Below are 18,121 nucleotides of genomic sequence, written 5' to 3'. Positions count from 1 at the left end.
CCTCCCGCGCACTCAGATCAGCCAACGCAGAAAAGCTGGAAGTACCCTCACTAAAAACGCCGGGACAACGCTCCACACGTCCCAAACTCTTCTCCCTTCTGGCCCCAAAACTGTGGAATGCACTCCCCGTTGCAATCAGAACTGCAGCATCACTCCCAATCTTCCGCCGTAGTCTGAAGACCCACCTTTTCAGACTCCATCATGGCCCATAGCACTTATCCTACCCCCTTAGATAGCACTTTTTAGACTTAGATAGCATTTGAAAGAGACTTATAGCATGTCATGTAGACAGCACAATAATTGCATTGTATGTAGTCATAGCACATCATAGTACACACACGACACACACGACACACACACACACACACACACACACACACACACACACACACACACACACACACACAGGTTCAGTGTTATGAGTCAACACACAAACACTGTGACGTATTAGGAAGGCATAGGCTGCATGTGTGTGTTCCCACGTATGTCTTGCAGGCAGTAGTCAGACCCCCCCCCCCCCCCACAGCCCCCAAAACCCTAACCTCACATTAATGCCGATCACAACACTAACCTCTAACTTAACTGTTAACCAGATTAGAACTATTCTCTGACCTGCTGTTTAGAATAGATGGAGGAGAACAGTCTCTATGAGAGGACAACAGTCTCTATGAGAGGACAACAGTCTCTATGAGAGGACAACAGTCTCTACCAGAGGACAACAGTCTCTACCAGAGGACAACAGTCTCTATGAGAGGACAACAGTCTATGAGAGGACAACAGTCTCTATGAGAGGACAACAGTCTCTACCAGAGGACAACAGTCTCTACCAGAGGACAACAGTCTCTACCAGAGGACAACAGTCTCTATGAGAGGACAACAGTCTATGAGAGGACAACAGTCTCTATGAGAGGACAACAGTCTCTACCAGAGGACAACAGTCTCTATGAGAGGACAACAGTCTCTACCAGAGGACAACAGTCTCTATGAGAGGACAACAGTCTCTATGAGAGGACAACAGTCTCTACCAGAGGACAACAGTCTCTATGAGAGGACAACAGTCTATGAGAGGACAACAGTCTCTATGAGAGGACAACAGTCTCTACCAGAGGACAACAGTCTCTATGAGAGGACAACAGTCTCTACCAGAGGACAACAGTCTCTACCATAGGACAACAGTCTCTATGAGAGGACAACAGTCTCTATGAGAGGACAACAGTCTCTACCAGAGGACAACAGTCTCTATGAGAGGACAACAGTCTCTATGAGAGGACAACAGTCTCTACCAGAGGACAACAGTCTCTATGAGAGGACAACAGTCTCTATGAGAGGACAACAGTCTCTATGAGAGGACAACAGTCTCTACCAGAGGACAACAGTCTCTACCAGAGGACAACAGTCTCTATGAGAGGACAACAGTCTATGAGAGGACAACAGTCTCTATGAGAGGACAACAGTCTCTACCAGATGACAACAGTCTCTACCAGAGGAAAACAGTCTCTACCAGAGGAAAACAGTCTCTACCAGAGGACAACAGTCTCTATGAGAGGACAACAGTCTCTATGAAAGGACAACAGTCTCTATGAGAGGACAACAGTCTCTACCAGAGGACAACAGTCTCTATGAGAGGACAACAGTCTCTATCACTGTACACCAAATCCCTTGGCACTATCATCTCTGCTCACAATATATCCTATCACTGCTATGCCGATGACACACAACTGTTTCTATCCTTCCCCCCCTCTGCCACTCAGGTGGAAGAGCGCATCACTGCATGCCTGGCTGACATCTCACAGTGGATGTCCTCCAACCACCTCAAGCTGAACCCAGACAAGACTGAGCTTCTCTTCTTCCCAGCTAAGTCCTGCCCTATGCGGGAGCTAACTATTTCCGTAGACAACGCCCTGGTAACGTCTGTCCCAACAGCCAGGAACCTTGGTGTTGTCCTGGACAGTCAGCTCTCGTTTAAAACTCACATCACAGCTGTCACTCGATCCTGTAGGTTCACACTCTATAACATACGACGAATTAGACCGTTCCTCACCCAGGAATCAGCCCAGCTCCTAATCCAGACAACAGTCTTGTCAAAACTTGACTATTGTAATTCGCTCCTTACTGGCCTACCGGCATGTGCACTTAAGCCTCTCCATCTGATCCAAAATGCCGCAGCTCGCTTGGTCTTCAACCAGCCAAAATTCTCACATGTCTCCCCCCTGCTCCGCTCCCTGCACTGGCTCCCAGTCGCTGCCCGCACAGAATACAAAACTCTGATGCTGGCATTTAAAGCAACCAGAGGTATGGCTCCCCCATATCTTGCAAGCATGATTGAACCCTACAAACCCTCCCGCGCACTCAGATCAGCCAACGCAGAAAAGCTGGAAGTACCCTCACTAAAAACGCCGGGACAACGCTCCACACGTCCCAAACTCTTCTCCCTTCTGGCCCCAAAACTGTGGAATGCACTCCCCGTTGCAATCAGAACTGCAGCATCACTCCCAATCTTCCGCCGTAGTCTGAAGACCCACCTTTTCAGACTCCATCATGGCCCATAGCACTTATCCTACCCCCTTAGATAGCACTTTTTAGACTTAGATAGCATTTGAAAGAGACTTATAGCATGTCATGTAGACAGCACAATAATTGCATTGTATGTAGTCATAGCACATCATAGTACATATGTATAGCATAGTATAGTATATATGTATATTTAATATGTATATGTCATTATATAGATATGTTCTAGTTACGTTCTTAGCTTACGCATGTTTCTTGATAAATGCATTGTATATATGTGATGTATTCCCATACTTTTGTTCTTGCCTAATGTAAATCGCTCTGGATTAAGAGCGTCTGCTAAATGCCTAAATTGTAAATTGTAAATTGTAAATTGTACCAGAGGACAACAGTCTCTATGAGAGGACAACAGTCTCTATGAGAGGACAACAGTCTCTATGAGAGGACAACAGTCTCTATTAGAGGACAACAGTCTCTATCAGAGGACAACAGTCTATGAGAGGACAACAGTCTCTATGAGAGGACAACAGTCTCTATGAGAGGACAACAGTCTCTATGAGAGGACAACAGTCTCTATCAGAGGACAGAACGTCTCTAGAACCGAAGCCTCACCTCTGACCTGCTGTTCCAGACTCATGATGACGGCCACGGCCTCGTGAAGGACCAGTAACTTGGTCTGGGGCTTCTCGCTCTTCAGGTGGGCCTGCACCATGTGACCCAGCTCCTTGAACGCCTCGTTGATGTCTCTGACGCGCAGACGCTCGCGGGAGTTGTTGGCCATGCGGCGCTCGCGCTCCCTCTCCGCCTTCTGCTCCGGACTGAGGTCCTCGTCCTCATGGGCGCTTCAATAGGAGGAAACACAGAGGATAGGACGCTTCAATAGGAGGAAACACAGAGCATAGGACGCTTCAATAGGAGGAAACACAGAGGATAGGATGCTTCAATAGGAGGAAACACAGAGGATAGGACGCTTCAATAGGAGGAAACACAGGTTAGGACGCTTCAATAGGAGGAAACACAGAGGATAGGATGCTTCAATAGGAGGAAATACAGGTTAGGACGCTTCAATAGGAGGAAAAACAGGTTAGGACGCTTCAATAGGAGGAAACACAGAGGATAGGACGCTTCAATAGGAGGAAACACAGAGGATAGGACGCTTCAATAAGAGGAAACACAGAGTTAGGACGCTTCAATAGGAGGAAACACAGAGGATAGGATGCTTCAATAGGAGGACACACAGAGACGCTTCAATAGGAGGAAACACAGAGGATAGGACGCTTCAATAGGAGGAAACACAGAGTTAGGACGCTTCAATAGGAGGAAACACAGAGACGCTTCAATAGGAGGAAACACAGAGACGCTTCAATAGGAGGAAACACAGAGGATAGGACGCTTCAATAGGAGGAAACACAGGTTAGGACGCTTCAATAGGAGGAAACACAGAGTTAGGACGCTTCAATAGGAGGAAACACAGGTTAGGACGCTTCAATAGGAGGAAACACAGGTTAGGACGCTTCAATAGGAGGAAACACAGAGTTAGGACGCTTCAATAGGAGGAAACACAGAGGATAGGATGCTTCAATAGGAGGAAATACAGGTTAGGACGCTTCAATAGGAGGAAAAACAGGTTAGGACGCTTCAATAGGAGGAAACACAGAGGATAGGACGCTTCAATAGGAGGAAACACAGAGGATAGGACGCTTCAATAGGAGGAAACACAGAGTTAGGACGCTTCAATAGGAGGAAACACAGAGGATAGGACGCTTCAATAGGAGGACACACAGAGACGCTTCAATAGGAGGAAACACAGAGGATAGGACGCTTCAATAGGAGGAAACACAGAGTTAGGACGCTTCAATAGGAGGAAACACAGAGACGCTTCAATAGGAGGAAACACAGAGACGCTTCAATAGGAGGAAACACAGAGGATAGGACGCTTCAATAGGAGGAAACACAGGTTAGGACGCTTCAATAGGAGGAAACACAGAGTTAGGACGCTTCAATAGGAGGAAACACAGGTTAGGACGCTTCAATAGGAGGAAACACAGGTTAGGACGCTTCAATAGGAGGAAACACAGAGTTAGGACGCTTCAATAGGAGGAAACACAGAGGGATGCTTCAATAGAAGGAAACACAGAGTTAGGACGCTTCAATAGGAGGAAACACAGAGGATATGACGCTTCAAAAGGAGGAAACACAGAGTTAGGACACTTCAATAGGAGGAAACACAGAGGATAGGACGCTTCAATAGGAGGAAACACAGAGTTAGGACGCTTCAATAGGAGGAAACACAGAGGATAGGACGCTTCAATACGAGGAAACACAGAGACGCTTCAATAGGAGGAAACACAGAGACGCTTCAATAGGAGGAAACACAGAGGATAGGACGCTTCAATAGGAGGAAACACAGAGACGCTTCAATAGGAGGAAACACAGAGGATAGGACGCTTCAATAGGAGGAAACACAGAGACGCTTCAATAGGAGGAAACACAGAGGATAGGACGCTTCAATAGGAGGAAACACAGAGGATAGGACGCTTCAATAGGAGGAAACACAGAGGATAGGATGCTTCAATAGGAGGAAACACAGAGGATAGGACGCTTCAATAGGAGGAAACACAGATGATAGGACGCTTCAATAGGAGGAAACACAGAGGATAGGATGCTTCAATAGGAGGAAACACAGAGGATAGGACGCTTCAATAGGAGGAAACACAGAGGATAGGACGCTTCAATAGGAGGAAACACAGAGACGCTTCAATAGGAGGAAACACATAGACGCTTCAATAGGAGGAAACACAGAGACGCTTCAATAGGAGGAAACAGAGGATAGGACGCTTCAATAGGAGGAAACACAGAGGTTAGGACGCTTCAATAGGAGGAAACACAGAGGATAGGGCGCTTCAAAAGGGGGAAACACAGATACGCTTCAATAGGAGGAAACACAGATGATAGGACGCTTCAATAGGAGGAAACACAGAGGATAGGACGCTTCAATAGGAGGAAACACAGAGGATAGGACGCTTCAATAGGAGGAAACACAGAGGATAGGACGCTTCAATAGGAGGAAACACAGAGACGCTGCAAAAGGAGGAAACACAGAGGATAGGACGCTTCAATAGGAGGAAACACAGAGACGCTTCAATAGGAGGAAACACAGAGGATAGGATGCTTCAATAGGAGGAAACACAGAGACGCTTCAATAGGAGGAAACACAGAGACGCTGCAATAGGAGGAAACACAGAGACGCTTCAATAGGAGGAAACACAGATAAGCTTCAATAGGCGGAAACACAGAGACGCTTCAATTGGAGGAAACACAGAGGATAGGATGCTTCAATAGGAGGAAACACAGAGACGCTGCAATAGGAGGAAACACAGAGACGCTTCAATAGGAGGAAACACAGAGACGCTTCAATAGGAGGAAACACAGATAAGCTTCAATAGGCGGAAACACAGAGACGCTTCAATAGGAGGAAACACAGAGAAGCTTCAATAGGATGAAACACAGAGATGCTTCAATAGGAGGAAACACAGAGACGCTTCAATAGGAGGAAACACAGAGGTTAGGACGCTTCAATAGGAGGAAACACAGAGGATAGGACGCTGCAATAGGAGGAAACACAGAGTTAGGACGCTTCAATAGGAGGAAACACAGAGGATAGGACGCTTCAATAGGAGGAAACACAGAGAATAGGACGCTTCAATAGGAGGAAACAGAGATGATAGGATGCTTCAATAGGAGGAAACACAGATGATAGGATGCTTCAATAGGAGGAAACACAGAGGATAGGACGCTTCAATAGGAGGAACACAGAGGATAGGATGCTTCAATAGGAGGAAACACGGAGGATAGGACGCTTCAATAGGAGGAAACACAGAGACTCTTCAATAGGAGGAAACACAGATAAGCTTCAATAAGAGGAAACACAGAGACACTTCAATAGGAGGAAACACAGATAAGCTTCAATAGGAGGAAACACAGAGACGCTTCAATAGGAGGAAACACAGAGGTTAGGACGCTTCAATAGGAGGAATCAGAGAGGATAGGACGCTTCAATAGGAGGAAACAGAGAGGATAGGATGCTTCAATAGTAGGAAACACAGAGGATAGGACGCTTCAATATGAGGAAACACAGAGGATAGGACGCTTCAATAGGAGGAAACACAGAGGATAGGATGCTTCAATAGGAGGAAACACAGAGTTAGGACGCTTCAATAGGAGGAAACACAGAGACGCTTCAATAGGAGGAAACAGAGACGCTTCAATAGGAGGAAACACAGAGGATAGGACGCTTCAATAGTTTCTGTATAAACAATGTGTTGTAATGTTGACTCCTACCTGCAGGGGGTGCTGGTGTTTCTGTATAAACACTGTGTTGTAATGTTGACTCCTACCTGCAGGGGGAGCTGGTGTTTCTACATAAACACTGTGTTGTAATGTTTAACTCTACCTGCAGGGGGTGCTGGTGTTTCTGTATAAACACTGTTGTAATGTTGACTCCTACCTGCAGGGGGTGCTGGTGTTTCTATATAAACACTGTGTGGTAATGTTGACTCCTACCTGCAGGGGGTGCTGGTGTTTCTATATAAACACTGTGTGGTAATGTTGACTCCTACCTGCAGGGGGTGCTGGTGTTTCTATATAAACACTGTGTTGTAATGTTTAACTCTACCTGCAGGGGGTGCTGGTGTTTCTATATAAACAATGTGTGGTAATGTTGACTCCTACCTGCAGGGGGTGCTGGTGTTTCTGTATAAACACTGTTGTAATGTCTAATCCTACCTGCAGGGGGAGCTGGTGTTTCTGTATAAACACTGTTGTAATGTTGACTCTTACCTGCAGGGGGTGCTGGTGTTTCTACATAAACACTGTGTTGTAATGTTTATCTCTACCTGCAGGGGGTGCTGGTGTTTCTACATAAACACTGTGTTGTAATGTTTATCTCTACCTGCAGGGGGTGCTGGTGTTTCTACATAAACACTGTGTTGTAATGTCTAATCCTACCTGCAGGGGGAGCTGGTGTTTCTGTATAAACACTGTGTTGTAATGTTTATCTCTACCTGCAGGGGGAGCTAGTGTTTCTATATGAACACTGTTGTAATGTTGACTCCTACCTGCAGGGGGTGCTGGTGTTTCTATATGAACACTGTTGTAATGTTGACTCCTACCTGCAGGGGGTGCTGGTGTTTCTGTATAAACACTGTGTGGTAATGTTTATCTCTACCTGCAGGGGGAGCTAGTGTTTCTACATAAACACTGTGTTGTAATGTCTAATCCTACCTGCAGGGGGAGCTGGTGTTTCTGTATAAACACTGTGTTGTAATGTTTATCTCTACCTGCAGGGGGAGCTAGTGTTTCTACATAAACACTGTGTTGTAATGTCTAATCCTACCTGCAGGGGGAGCTGGTGTTTCTGTATAAACACTGTGTTGTAATGTTTAACTCTACCTGCAGGGGGTGCTGGTGTGTCCCAGTCCAGATTCTCCTTCCTCGTCAGATCTATGAGAGTCAGAACTGTGACTGGAGTTCATGATCATGTCATCTCTGATGTCATCTCTGTCTCCTCCCACCTCCATCTTTACATCTGTAGATGATTATTATTAGTATTATTATTAGTAGTAGTATTAGTATTATTATTATTAGTAGCATTAGTATTATTATGTAGATGGTGATTATTATTAGTATTATTAGTATTAGTATTATTATGTAGATGATGATTATTATTAGTATTAGTAGTATTAGTAGTATTAGTATTATTATGTAGATGATGATTATTAGTAGTAGTATTATTATTAGTAGTATTAGTATTATTATGTAGATGATGATTATTATTAGTAGTATTAGTATTATTATGTAGATGATGATTATTATTAGTAGTATTAGTATTAGTAGTATTAGTATTATTATGTAGATGATGATTATTAGTAGTAGTATTATTTTAGATTAGATTAGATTCAATTTATTGTCACTGCACATAGTACACAAATACTTTGACAATGAAATGAACAGTGGCGTCCAGCCAGAATGCAATACAGTAATGCAGTAATGGGAATAAATATACTTTTTGATGAATGTACAGAATGTACAGTATGTACAGTGGTATATAATAAATAGAAAAATAAGTAGAAAATAAGCAATGAAGTATAAATAAGAACTTAAGTATGCATATATATATACACACCCACCCACTACTGTATGTATGGTGTGAGCATGAGAGTTCAGATGGGTAGGAGGAAGGGGGTATCGTTGTTCAGTGTCATTGAGGAGGGGCAGAGTTCAGCAGGGAGACAGCAACAGGAAATAAGCTGTTCCTGAGCCTACTAGTGCGGGAACCAATAGTCCTATAGCGCCTCCCGGATGGAAGAAGGGCAAAGAGTCTGTGGTTTGGGTGAGAGGGGTCTTTCAGGATGCCTCTCGCCCTACGCAGACATCTTTGGCGCTGTAGATCCTCAATGGACGGGAGTTGGGTGCCAATGATGTACTGGGCAGTTTTTACTACCCGTTGCAGGGCCTTCCGGTCAGACACTGTGCAGCTGTTGTACCACACTGAGATGCAATTTGATTTGATATTTGATATTATTAGTAGTATTAGTATTATTATGTAGATGATGATTATTATTAGTAGTATTAGTATTATTATGTAGATGATTATTATTATTAGTGTGGCCAAAGGTTTGGTTGCTTCTCACGTCGCCCACTAGGGGCTAGGAACTAGGGACTAGGAGGGACTAGAGACTAGGGACTAGGGACTAGGGATTAGGGATTAGAGACTAGGGACTAGGATGGACTAGGATGGACTAGAAACTAGGGACTAGGGACTAGGGACTAGGGACTAGAATGGACTAGGAGGGACTAGAGACTAGGGACTAGGGATTAGGGACTAGAATGGACTAGGAAGGACTAGAGACTAGGGACTAGGGATTAGGGACTAGGGATTAGGGAATAAAATGGAAGAGACTAGAGACTAGGGACTAGGGACTAGAGACTAGGGACTAGTACCTGATCTAGAGTGTCCAGCGTAGGGGTGGATGGTGTGTGTTCTGCTCTGGAATGAGGAAAGGAGATGAGGAGAGGAGAGGAGGAGAGGAGAGGAGGAGGTCAGTTCAGGTGAAGAGAAACATCTGTAAACCATCAATAGGCTACTGTACTGTACTGTACTGTACTGTACTGTACTGTACTGTACTGTACTGTACTGTACCGTACCGTACCGTACCGTACTGACCAATAATGTGTGATTTACCTGTAAGATCATCAGATGCACCATGTTGTCATCAGTGATATACAGTATAATAAAGTACAGTATAATAAAGCATAGTTACCACGGCTGCAGGGTGGCAGGGTGCTGACAGGGAGCTGACAGGGTGGCAGGGTGCTGACAGGGAGCTGACAGGGTGGCAGGGTGCTGACAGGGAGCTGACAGGGTGGCAGAGTGCTGAAAGGGAGCTGGCAGGGTGGCAGGGTGCTGACAGGGAGCTGGCAGAGCTGTGATGGGGGCCGAGAGCGGCCATGTGGGGCCCCTGGGGCCCCATCGGGGCCGTAGGGACCAGCATAGGGCCCAGTGAGGGGCCCAGGCCCAGTGGGGGGCCCAGTGAGGGGTTCAGTGGGGGGCCCAGTGAAGGGCCCACTGCATGGTTCCTCAACACGTGGATCACATCGTCCAGTCTGTCCAGACGATCTTCCACCTGCGACTATAAACACAGTGGAGAAATGATTATTGCACAATGATATATATATTATGAGTGTTTTAGAGAAGGGAGAAGAGTCTGGGAAGCGTGGAGCGTTGTCCAGGGTGTTTTAGGGAAGGGAGAAGAGTCTGGGAAGCGTGGAGCGTTGTCCAGGGTGTTTTAGAGAAGGGAGAAGAGTCTGGGAAGCGTGGAGCGTTGTCCAGGGTGTTTTAGAGAAGGGAGAAGAGTCTGGGACGTGTGGAGCGTTGTCCAGGGTGTTTTAGAGAAGGGAGAAGAGTCTGGGAAGCGTGGAGCGTTGTCCAGGGTGTTTTAGGGAAGGGAGAAGAGTCTGGGACGTGTGGAGCGTTGTCCAGGGTGTTTTAGAGAAAGGAGAAGAGTCTGGGACGTGTGGAGCGTTGTCCAGGGTGTTTTAGAGAAGGGAGAAGAGTCTGGGACGCGTGGAGCGTTGTCCAGGGTGTTTTAGAGATGGGAGAAGAGTCTGGGACATGTGCGTCCAGGGTGTTTTAGAGAAGGGAAAAGAGTCTGGGACGTGTGGAGCGTTGTCCATGATGTTTTAGAGAAGGGAGAAGAGTCTGGGACGTGTGGAGCGTTGTCCAGGGTGTTTTAGAGAAGGGAGAAGAGTCTGGGACGTGTGGAGTGTTGTTAATAGATACTATTAGTAGATTGTAGCAACTGCCACACATGTTATACAATGATTTATTTTTAATATCAACATTTAAAAGTGTATGTTGTATTATTTAATATTTCTATTTAACGCCATCTGTCAAGGGTAAGGTCCTGTATATTCTGTGCTGTCTACGTTGTGATTTTGTTATTATTTGGGGGGTTTAAAGGACTATGTTTATGATTTGATATCTTTTTGATTGACACGGGTCTGGAGTTGGACTGACGCCCATAAAGTAGGCGGAGGTTACCGGCTGTCAGGAAGACCTGGAGAGACATACAAACAAACAGGGAGTCTACGTGGGACCTGGACATGTTTGTTCTCTAAGACATCTCTGTACCAAAGCTATAGCTACAAGAACGATTGTGCTCATTATATGAAGCGGCTCGAGACGTCCTTCTGAATTGGTGAGATCGTTCGTCTTTTATTTATTTATTTATTTACTTCTTCGTCCCGCGAGGATCCGAGGTGTCGTTCTTCCTCTTCCTTTGGAGTGGATTCAGTTGGATTACGTCGCTACGGGGACTTACTATTTACTACGTACTTTATTACTTTACTATCTTCTACTTTACATTGGAGGGAGTGTTACGCTGGAGAAACAGACTTTACATTGGAGGGAGTGTTACGCTGGAGAAACAGACTTTACATTGGAGGGAGTGTTACGCTGGAGAAACAGACTTTACATTGGAGGGAGTGTTACGCTGGGGAAACAGACTTTACATTGGAGGGAGTGTTACGCTGGGGAAACAGACTTTACATTGGAGGGAGTGTTACGCTGGAGAAACAGACTTTACATTGGAGGGAGTGTTACGCTGGGGAAACAGACTTTACATTGGAGGGAGTGTTACGCTGGGGAAACAGACTTTACATTGGAGGGAGTGTTACGCTGGGGAAACAGACTTTACATTGGAGGGAGTGTTACGCTGGGGAAACAGACTTTACATTGGAGGGAGTGTTACACTGGAGAAACAGACTTTACATTGGAGGGAGTGTTACGCTGGAGAAACAGACTTTACATTGGAGGGAGTGTTACGCTGGAGAAACAGACTTTACATTGGAGGGAGTGTTACGCTGGGGAAACAGACTATCTTCTACTTTACCTTGGAGGGAGTGTTACGCTGGAGGAACAGACTTTACATTGGAGGGAGTGTTACGCTGGAGAAACAGACTTTACATTGGAGGGAGTGTTACGCTGGAGAAACAGACTTTACATTGGAGGGAGTGTTACGCTGGAGAAACAGACTTTACATTGGAGGGAGTGTTACGCTGGAGAAACAGACTTTACATTGGAGGGAGTGTTACGCTGGAGAAACAGACTTTACATTGGAGGGAGTGTTACGCTGGGGAAACAGACTTTACATTGGAGGGAGTGTTACGCTGGAGAAACAGACTTTACATTGGAGGGAGTGTTACGCTGGAGAAACAGACTTTACATTGGAGGGAGTGTTACGCTGGAGAAACAGACTTTACATTGGAGGGAGTGTTACGCTGGAGAAACAGACTTTACATTGGAGGGAGTGTTACGCTGGAGAAACAGACTTTACATTGGAGGGAGTGTTACGCTGGAGAAACAGACTTTACATTGGAGGGAGTGTTACGCTGGAGAAACAGACTTTACATGGAGGGAGTGTTACGCTGGGGAAACAGACTTTACTATCTTCTACTTTACATTGGAGGGAGTGTTACGCTGGGGAAACAGACTTTACTATCTTCTACTTTACATTGGAGGGAGTGTTACGCTGGGGAAACAGACTTTGTTTGGAAACAACTACGGAACAATACTAAACAATAAACAAGCGCGGGCGTGCGTGCGTGAGACACGGACACTCGGACCATTCATTCATCATTCAACTCGCTGTGTAACTCTGTCTGTATAACTGTATTTTGAGTTATTGCATTGATTAGATAAAAGGTTAACGTGAGCTTTGCTTCTGACTGTGTTTGCTGCTGCTTATTTAGGCTAGGTTTCATTGCATTCCACTTTATCAGTTGTATCCTGAGAGGAGATCATTCATAACTCGTAATTTAAATAATGGTAACAGTGATAGTAATATCTGACCGTTACAAGATGACAGTGTAATTTTACCATGGAGATGAGAGAGGACTCGTAGCTAGGAGAGACATCAGTCAGCATAGAATTACGAGGCCACACGATGCTCGAACCTGCAGGACCAAACAAAACAACTGAAGTGACATTTTGAAGGCAAGACTTTTACTTCTGGTTTACGTTCTGGTTTTGCTGCTTTTACTGCGTTATTACTTCAGTAAAAACTACTGGACTTCCTCCAGCAGTGTTTGTGAAACCTGTAGTTTCACATTAAATTATATATTAAAGTACCGGTGGTTTCAGATTAAATAACAGATTCAATTTTAAATTTTAAATTTAAATGACAGATTAAATAAATACTGGGGGTTTCAGATTAAATGATAGATTAAATAATTACCGGTGGTTTCAGCGCTCAGTGGAGACGGAGATCTGACTGGAGTGGACGGGTTACTGTAGTGGTCTGGAGAATAGATCTGGACCACATAGAGATACAACACAGTGAACTGGAGAATAGATCTGGACAAAATAGAGATACAACACAGTGATCTGGAGAATAGATCTGGACAACATAGAGATACAACACAGTGAACTGTTACTGGAGTGGTCTGGAGAATAGATCTGGACAACATAGAGATACAACACAGTGAACTGTTACTGGAGTGGTCTGGAGAATAGATCTGGACAACATAGAGTGGTCTGGAGAATAGATCTGGACAACATAGAGTGGTCTGGAGAATAGATCTGGACAACATAGAGTGGTCTGGAGAATAGATCCAGTCCAGTCCAGAGCCCGGGCAGGGGCCCGGTAAAGAGCAGGGGCCCGGTCCAGAGCCCGGGCAGAGGCCTTTCTTTCTCGAACCGTGGGTTCGACTGACTCGACCCCGGGCACTGCCCTCCCCGTGTGTCGGATTTGAGGTTCGTGAGGCGAACGGTTCTCGAGGGGATTGTGGTGTGGATGGATTCATGGATGGAGGTGTGGATTACAGACGTACAGAGAACTTGGTAGTTCATAGACTTGGTAGTTTAATCAGAGTGAGGATGGTAGTTCATAGACTTGGTAGTTTAATCAGAGTGAGGATGGTAGTTCATAGACTTGGTAGTTTAATCAGAGTGAGGATGGTAGTTCATAGACTTATGGTAGTTAGGGTAGAGGTTAGGGTTAGGGTTAGTTATGGTAGTTCATACTTACAGAAGCCAGAGCTTTGCCCAAAGCGTCACCGGTCTGCGAGGTTCCCGATTGGCTGGCCTGGTTCCCTGAGCCTGAAAACCACACCCCTTATGATCACATGACTGGAGTTATCTCTATGTTACTGACCTCAATACTGGACTTATCTGTTACTGACCTCAATACTGGACTCATCTGTTACTGACCTCAATACTGGACTTATCTGTTACTGACCTCAATACTGGACTCATCTGTTACTGACCTCAATACTGGACTCATCTGTTACTGACCTCAATACTGGACTCATCTGTTACTGACCTCAATACTGGACTCATCTGTTACTGACCTCAATACTGGACTCATCTGTTACTGACCTCAATACTGGACTCATCTGTTACTGACCTCAATACTGGACTCATCTGTTACTGACCTCAATACTGGACTCATCTGTTACTGACCTCAATACTGGACTCATCTGTTACTGACCTACTGGACTCATCTGTTACTGACCTCAATACTGGACTCATCTGTTACTGACCTCAATACTGGACTTATCTGTTACTGACCTCAATACTGGACTTATCTGTTACTGACCTCAATACTGGACTCATCTGTTACTGACCTCAATACTGGACTTATCTGTTACTGACCTCAATACTGGACTCATTTGTTACTGACCTCAATACTGGACTCATCTGTTACTGACCTCAATACTGGACTCATCTGTTACTGACCTCAATACCGGACTCGTCTGTCTGTCTGTCTGCCTGCCTGCCTGCCTGCCTGCCTGCCTGCCTGCCTGCCTGCCTGCCTGCCTGTCTGTCTGTCTGTCTGTCTGTCTGTCTGTCTGTCTGTCTGTCTGTCTGTCTGTCTGTCTGTCTGTCTGTCTGTCTGTCTGCCTGTCTGTCTGTCTGTCTGTCTGTCTGTCTGTCTGCCTGCCTGTCTGTCTGACCTGTAGAATTGTCCGTGGCGTTGGTGGATGGCGTGCAGGGTGAAACCACGTTGTTGCGATGGAACGACGCCATCGGTGGAAGAACTCTGTTGACCTCTGGAGAGTAGTCCTACAGACACAATATGACATTATTATAACTCTGTTGACCTCTGGAGAGTAGTCCTACAGACACAATATGACATTATTATAACTCTGTTGACCTCTGGAGAGTAGTCCTACAGACACAATATGACATTATTATAACTCTGTTGACCTGTAGAGAGTAGTCCTACAGACACAATATGACATTATTATAACTCTGTTGACGTCTAGAGAGTAGTCCTACAGACACAATATGACATTATTATAACTCTGTTGACCTCTAGAGAGTAGTCCTACAGACACAATATGACATTATTATAACTGTTGACCTCTAGAGAGTAGTCCTACAGACACAATATGACATTATTATAACTCTGTTGACCTCTAGAGAGTAGTCCTACAGACACAATATGACATTATTATAACTGTTGACCTCTAGAGAGTAGTCCTACAGACACAATATGACATTATTATAACTGTTGACCTCTAGAGAGTAGTCCTACAGAAACAATATGACATTATTATAACTCTGTTGACCTCTAGAGAGTAGTCCTACAGACACAATATGACATTATTATAACTCTGTTGACCTCTAGAGAGTAGTCCTACAGACACAATATGACATTATTATAACTCTGTTGACGTCTAGAGAGTAGTCCTACAGACACAATATGACATTATTATAACTCTGTTGACCTCTAGAGAGTAGTCCTACAGACTACATAATAGGTAGTTAAACAACTAGTCGACTAGTCGACTAGTAAACTCGGCAACTAGTCAACTAGTAAAAATTACTAGAAGTGAATGCCCTACACAGCACACAACCGGTCAACACACCACACACACACAACACACCACACACACACACACACACAGCACACAACCGGTCAACACACACCTTAAGGCCTTAAGGGTCTATAGGAGGGTCAACATGTGGTCGGGGGTCCCAACAGGGCCTTAAGGGTCTATAGGAGGGTCAACATGTGGTCGGGGGTCCCAACAGGGCCTTAAGGGTCTATAGGAGGGTCAACATGTGGTCGGGGGTCCCAACAGGGCCTTAAGGGTCTATAGGAGGGTCAACATGTGGTTGGGGGTCCCAGCAGGGCCTTAAAGGTGTAGTGAAATGAAAAATATTTTTCACACTTTTAGACCATATCCGTGGTCATCATATGGTCATACCTAACAATGGATGCCAAAAAAGTGGGAAAATTCACATTTTTGTGTTTTTATATCAAACGTCCATAAAAATATATTTTGTATTACTTCCTGAAAACGAAAACGTGCTGCGTGATGACGTGTCGAGGCCCACAGCGATAAAAGCCAATAAAAATGAAGCTCACCCGTTTAATTCCCCATATCTCCGCATCCGTCCAGCACAGGCTGCACAGCTGCTACTGATTACAGAAATCTTCCGTTTGTATTCCCATTCAAGATAACATCCAGAGAGTGTATTACTCGGTTTCAACTTAATCATCACGCTAAAAATGTATCTGAAAACATTATAGGGTAGAAATAAGCCACATTAAGAGTAAACTGGTAAAGCTGACCGACTATCAGATTTGTAAACAAACATCCACAGATTCCACACGCTGTCCTGCGTAGCATAGCTACCCGTCCCTAGCTACCGTCCCATCCCCTGAAGGGATGCGACGCTCTGATTGGTTCAGAAACTTCATAGCGGTGTTTCAACTTGAGACTTCAAAATAAAATGTCCACCATTTCCGTTTCACTACGCCTTTAAGGGTCTATAGGAGGGTCAACATGTGGTCGGGGGTCCCAGCAGGGCCTTACCAGGTGCGTTGTGGACAGAAGGGTGCTGTAACTTCCTGGAGCCTCGTATATCTGCTGGCTCAGCTCGTTGGCCATGTTCCACATGTCAGGAGATCTGTTATCTGATATATAAATACATGTTCCACATGTCAGGAGATCTGTTATCTGATACATAAATACATGTTCCACATGTCAGGAGATCTGTTATCTGATATATAAATACAACATGTTCCACATGTCAGGAGATCTGTTATCTGATATATAAATACATGTGCCACATGTCAGGAGATCTGTTATCTGATATATAAATACATGTTCCACATGTCAGGAGATCTGTTGTCTGATATATAAATACATGTTCCACATGTCAGGAGATCTGTTATCTGATATATAAATACATGTTCCACATGTCAGGAGATCTGTTGTCTGATATATAAATACATGTTCCACATGTCAGGAGATCTGTTATCTGATATATAAATACAACATGTTCCACATGTCAGGAGATCTGTTATCTGATATATAAATACAACATGTTCCACATGTCAGGAGATCTGTTGTCTGATACATAAATACATGTTCCACATGTCAGGAGATCTGTTGTCTGAGTACATAGAATATACACATTATAGATCTACGTTCTACACATCTACTCCTCTACATCACATGTTCCAGACGACATCTCTTGCGCTCTGTCAGTACAGTCTGGTTGGAGAACATTGATATTCTAATGAGGTTTCATCGTTGGCTCGCTCACATCGCTGGAAGTGCAGATGAGGTGTAAGTTCTAATCCTCCCTCTGCCAACCTGGGGAGAGCCCAGAACTGATATCATGCTTCCTCCTATGCATGAGGAGTGAGCAGGCCTGACCGGGGGGTTTCCCCCGGTAGGACGTAGCGCGTGGAAGGAACACGTTATTCCAACAGTTCCTTATTGCCCCTCCCCCAGAAAGACCCTTTCACCACCCAGGGTATTCTGTATTTAAGTCCGACGTCATTTTGTAGTCCTACGTCACGTCCGGGTCATTTTGTAGTCCTACGTCACGTCCGGGTCCAAGTGGCACCAGCTCCCGTCCGCATCTCATTGTAAATAGAATCTAAACGCGTGAATCTTTTTACAATGACGTTATTTTTCAGAAAGTTAGCCATTGAGGGTTAAAATGGGTCTTAATGCTTCCAACTCGAGTATAATTATTAATGTTCTGTACAAGTGTCCATGACAAAGAAAATATATGATGTGGAGA

The 18,121-nt window shown here is 44.9% G+C and overlaps 1 protein-coding gene across 1 annotated transcript in view; it reads right to left on the bottom strand.

Annotated features, from left to right (window-relative positions):
* The window catches only part of LOC306918560 (transcription factor 12-like), a 66,398-nt gene that overhangs the window by 22,226 nt on the left and 26,051 nt on the right, over window positions 1–18,121 (bottom strand). Inside the window, exons 3-11 of the mRNA XM_079531457.1 lie at window positions 16,900–17,000; window positions 15,028–15,136; window positions 14,100–14,170; window positions 13,308–13,383; window positions 12,950–13,026; window positions 9,834–10,202; window positions 9,514–9,559; window positions 7,963–8,098; window positions 3,124–3,353 (exon numbers count right to left, since the gene is read on the bottom strand). Of these exons, the coding sequence (XP_079387583.1) occupies window positions 3,124–3,353; window positions 7,963–8,098; window positions 9,514–9,559; window positions 9,834–10,202; window positions 12,950–13,026; window positions 13,308–13,383; window positions 14,100–14,170; window positions 15,028–15,136; window positions 16,900–17,000 (1,215 nt within the window). The remainder of the gene's footprint in view (window positions 1–3,123; window positions 3,354–7,962; window positions 8,099–9,513; window positions 9,560–9,833; window positions 10,203–12,949; window positions 13,027–13,307; window positions 13,384–14,099; window positions 14,171–15,027; window positions 15,137–16,899; window positions 17,001–18,121) is intronic.

Source organism: Electrona antarctica (assembly GCF_951216825.1).
Source record: "Electrona antarctica genome assembly, contig: scaffold_96, whole genome shotgun sequence".
NCBI lineage: Eukaryota > Metazoa > Chordata > Actinopteri > Myctophiformes > Myctophidae > Electrona > Electrona antarctica.
This window is presented reverse-complemented; position numbering and strand designations above follow the sequence as displayed.